The sequence below is a fragment of the Lingula anatina genome, chromosome 10 (genome assembly GCF_051362555.1).
Source record: "Lingula anatina isolate TDL-2025a chromosome 10, LinAna3.0, whole genome shotgun sequence".
NCBI lineage: Eukaryota > Metazoa > Brachiopoda > Lingulata > Lingulida > Lingulidae > Lingula > Lingula anatina.
The window spans coordinates 8,368,590-8,372,850 of NC_141776.1; the positions used below are offsets into that span (position 1 = coordinate 8,368,590).

The 4,261-nt window shown below is 37.6% G+C and overlaps 1 protein-coding gene across 2 annotated transcripts; it reads right to left on the reverse strand.

Moving 5' to 3' along the window:
- Positions 1-511: 511 nt before the first annotated feature.
- On the reverse strand, positions 512-2,996 carry LOC147759512 (uncharacterized). 2 transcript variants are annotated; one of them, XM_086996470.1, is made up of 2 exons: positions 2,379-2,996; positions 512-1,854 (listed from the first exon to the last, which is right to left on the reverse strand). In XM_086996470.1, the coding sequence occupies exons 1-2, from the start codon at positions 2,575-2,577 to the stop codon at positions 719-721; spliced, it is 1,335 nt and encodes a 444-aa protein (XP_086852596.1). In that variant the 5' UTR covers positions 2,578-2,996; the 3' UTR covers positions 512-718. The 2 variants fall into 2 exon arrangements, with proteins under 2 accessions (XP_086852596.1, XP_086852595.1); XM_086996469.1 differs by having other exon boundaries at positions 2,370-2,995.
- Between the last annotated feature and the right edge of the window lie 1,265 nt (positions 2,997-4,261).

Genomic DNA, 4,261 nt, shown 5'->3' on the forward strand with positions numbered 1-4,261 from the left:
AAACTTCATGCTTCTGAGGCTAAATATAAATAAGCAGTCGATAACAACTAGATTGCAAAAAAGTGATTAAGGTTGTATAAAAACACAGAGTTGCTGTCGTGAGGCCCACAAGATAATTCTTTTTATATTTCGTCATTTGTGATAATATTTGCGTGTGCATGTGTGTGTGAGAGAGAGAGAAGAGAGAGAGAGAGGGAGGGAGAGAGAGAGAATGTGTGTGGGTGTGTGCGTACATGTATGTGCGTTTGTGTGTGTGTGTTTAACGAGTGTCATATCAAGTTACATTTTTTTACTTAATTTTAATGCTCGAACATAAAACAGTATTCAAGATAAAAAAATCTTGATGAAATATATGGCACTTGAAAATGGAGTCACGAGAGTCTAAATTAATGCCTTTTTGTAAAAATGATATTTTTATGTGGGCCTGTTGTTTGCATCTGTTAGAAAGAGTGTAAGTATATGTGTTATTTTATGAAACGGCGCTAAACTAAAATCGGCCTTAGCGAAGTTTATTAAACAGCTCTAGCTTTAGAGGAAAATAAAGACACTTATGCCTATACTATTTACTTTTAGCCAGTTGAACTAGATGGTTACGATACAGAAAAATTGGGGGGAATATTCACTTTATTTTGAGATATGATATGGTATCAGAATATAATTCTCACCAAAATTATGATGGGGAGGCGAGTTAAAGTGACACATTGCCAAGTGCAGCAGTTCAGTTTTTATTGATTTTGACTGTCCCAAAGATACGTTTGCAGACACTCAGTGATTTGGCGCCAAATATTGGCAACCCGTTTGCTTTGTAGTATTCCATCAAACGGTGGACGGCGGCATAATGTTCCTGCTGTGCCTGCATGCAGCGTGGGTCCCACGTCCAGTCCTCAATTTCAAAATTAAACAAATTTCTATGAATGGCATTATTGTTAAAATGCTTGCACTGGTTTGGGCAAATGTGGAAACCACCTGAGAAGCAGAGACCCTCCATCATAGCTTGTGGGGCGTAGATATACTTGTCGAACGGGACGAAGAGTAGCTCGGAAGTCCTTGGACTGTGCCACTTCCAGTGAATCGAAGTTCTGGCTACAGGCTGATGTTCTCTCTTTGAAAAATGCTTTTTATAATATTCCACGGGGACTCGTCCGCGGCTGTCTCCCTTCCAGTTACCGTCTGGGTACATTTGAATGCGGAATTCGTATTCGTCTCTGTGGAAAGTATATATGTAATGACACATCATATTGAACTGCGATACGCCAATATAACCCTTTGAAATACTAGCAAATATTTCACTAAATGACTTGTTATGTTTCTTTTCTAGAAACTCTCTCATTTCAATGATATGTCTCACTTTAATGATAACAGGAAAGTAGGACATGCATCGGAGTACTTCCGGTTCACCAAAAAGGAACTTTATTTTTTGAGGGGAAGAAGGCCAGTACCCAGCAATAATTTTTCCAACAATAGCGGCCACAATGGGTTTCCCGGCAATAAAAAGATCTTCAGGTGTAACTGTAGTTACAAATAATGTGTCTGTATCAACAAAACCAACATAGTCTGCCTTAGTATAGTTCTCAGGATAGAACATCGACCACTGCTGGCGGTTGTGGCCTATGGAATTATATGCATGTGGGTTGGGATCTTCATAATGTATTTCCATATTAGGACTTGTGAGCCTTAATTCTCTGCCAAGCTTGTGATCCAGAACAGATTCGTTGTCCAGAACGATGACCACTTTGGTGTCGTTCGGCCAGAATAGACGCATGCTTTGCATTAAGATATTGTCATATAAGTACCTCGTTTTGTGGTACATTCTTACGAATATGACAAAACTGGGTAGATTCTCCCAAGGATTGCCTGTAAAGAAGGTAACATTTTGGATGAGTGGATTTTCGCGCGGGCCATGATTGGAATAATTAAAGATATAGAATGACCTAAGTATATAGAATGTCTCGGTAAACTACATTTATGTTAGCTGTATAACAAAAGTACATTAACTATTTGCTCCAATGAATATAAATGTAATAAATGATTTACTTTCACAAGTAACCCTTCAGGCAAACTAACTGTTGGTCACATACACATTAAAATAGATAATTCATACTTTGACACAATCGCTTATAATTTACACTGACTAACCCGACTACACGTTTTACTATTCAAATTACCTTGTATGATACATGCCTTAGTATACAATGCATTTCTTAACATACATTTAAAACTGAAATCTCAAACAAAGGCACCTCTACACATGGAAAGAAGAGGTTACCGTAAAAGGGTACATGTATGTTGTCTACAAAATATAAATAATTCCTCTTAATTTTTTATATCAAAACACAACACAAATATTAACGTTTTACAAATACATGTACCTAAATTACCTGGATCCTTTGATATACGGCGGCCATGACCGTCCTGCTGTAAAGTAAAGCCTGGGTTCAGTGAGCTATAAAATGTCTCCGGCCAATATAAGCCCCAAGTTTTCCCATTTTGTGGGATATCGGAATAAAGTATGATACACGTTACGATGGATAACGTGGCTATTATAAACCCAAAGAAAGAGCGCCTCGTCAGATCCATCACAGTCCACCTCCTTATACATACGACTCCGTATGTCTCGGGCTGGGTCTTGGATAATGTGGGTCACTATATTGCGGTAGTTTGCGGTCACTGTAGGGAAAAGAAAATATGCCTATCCTATCAGCTTGTCTTATTCAAATCCAGGGGAGACACAACGTCAGCATATAATTTTTAATAACACATAACCACCAAGAAGTCGCATGCGCAGGAGGCAAGGAGGCTCATTTTTTATAATTGAATGTGTTAAGTTATACCTTTTACACGCTTTAAAACAGTAACTTCATCGTGACCATTACCAAGGGCAATAGTCTAACCACCCCTTCTTAGTTATAACACGAGTCGGTTACCAGGGAGTAATTAGGCCTATATGGAGTAGTGTCTTACCCCATGACTGGCGCTGCGCTTGGAACACAGTGAAGCGTATTAAAATACGTTTGTAAGTGATGGATATGTGACAGTCGGAATGCTTTAGTGGTGATAAGTTGGTCTATTGACTGCGTTCATGTTCCTGTTTGTTCGTGCTTTGTCCGAAATCTCGTTTGATTGTACGCGAGAGCCCAGTTGTGCGAGCGCCACGCCTTGCAAGGACACTAGTTTATGTCTTGGAATGAGACATGCTTTGTATTTTCAGGTGGGCGCGACTTTTGTTTCTATATTTAAATAGGTTTAAGGTTTTTCTGTCTTATTTTTTGTTTTCTTACTCAGCTGTTTTTTTCCTCTTATCATCCTTCCTTTATCTTTCCGTATCTTTTTCACCTTTCGTTACATTTATTGTAATTTGTTTTCGTTACATTTAGTTTTTATTCGTTTCAGTTATTATTATTCGTTTTGAAAAGTTAATTAATCAGTTATTATTATTATTTATTCACGGATAATTCTGCGGTGCGTTGTTCAGTTTGTTATATTTTTATTTTATTCTTTTGATTAAGTTGTCTTTACCATTTAAAATGAGTTTTTCGCTTCCTTTGGAAGCTTAAGGACGCTAGTCTTACTGTACTGAATAGATGTCTTGGAATGACACATGTTTTGTATTTTCAGAATAATAAACTGCGTACAGTACTTCCGACGTGTTTATTAACTAATATATACCAAGTGGTGTGACAAATGTACGAGTCGCCGAGCTGTACATAAAATATTTCGAATGTACTGTCGAGCAGCAGGCCTAAGCTTTAAGATGCCAGAACTGAGCTTGTCACTGAGTGTGTCACGGCATTGTTGTCCTGAGCCAGAAAGTCATGAAAAGATGCATTGAAAGTTAAAATCATACCCCGATTTTAAGTATGTTATCTATAATTTCCCTCTTTTTTATTAAGGACATGTTGTGTGTTTTATTTCTTCCATATTTAAGACAGATAGTAATGTGGTTTCAGTGCAAAGAGAAAGGAAATCAGTAATCAATCCGCAACAGATTACAAGCTACAATTTAACAAATATTTGGATATGTGCATGTATATTATTGTTTTATATTGCCCTATATGTCATATATTAATATATTGCGTACCCTCCCTTCCTCCCTTTCTCCCTTTCTCTCTCTCTCTCTCTCACTCTTTCTCTCACACACTCTCTCTCTCTCTCTCACACACACACACACACACACACACACACACACACACACACAAGAGTAAATCCATTATTTCTTTACTATCTATATCGTATTTAGCTCATCATAAATAGGTCAGTAAGA

Excerpts from the sequence above, each read along its gene's own strand:
- LOC147759512 (XM_086996469.1), bottom strand. The coding sequence starts at position 2,577 with ATGGATCTGACGAGGCGCTCTTTCTTTGGGTTTATAATAGCCACGTTA. Across the intron at positions 1,855-2,369 it reads AAAGGATCCAGGTAATTTAG|GCAATCCTTGGGAGAATCTA; the intron begins GTACATGTATTT and ends CCTTCTTTACAG.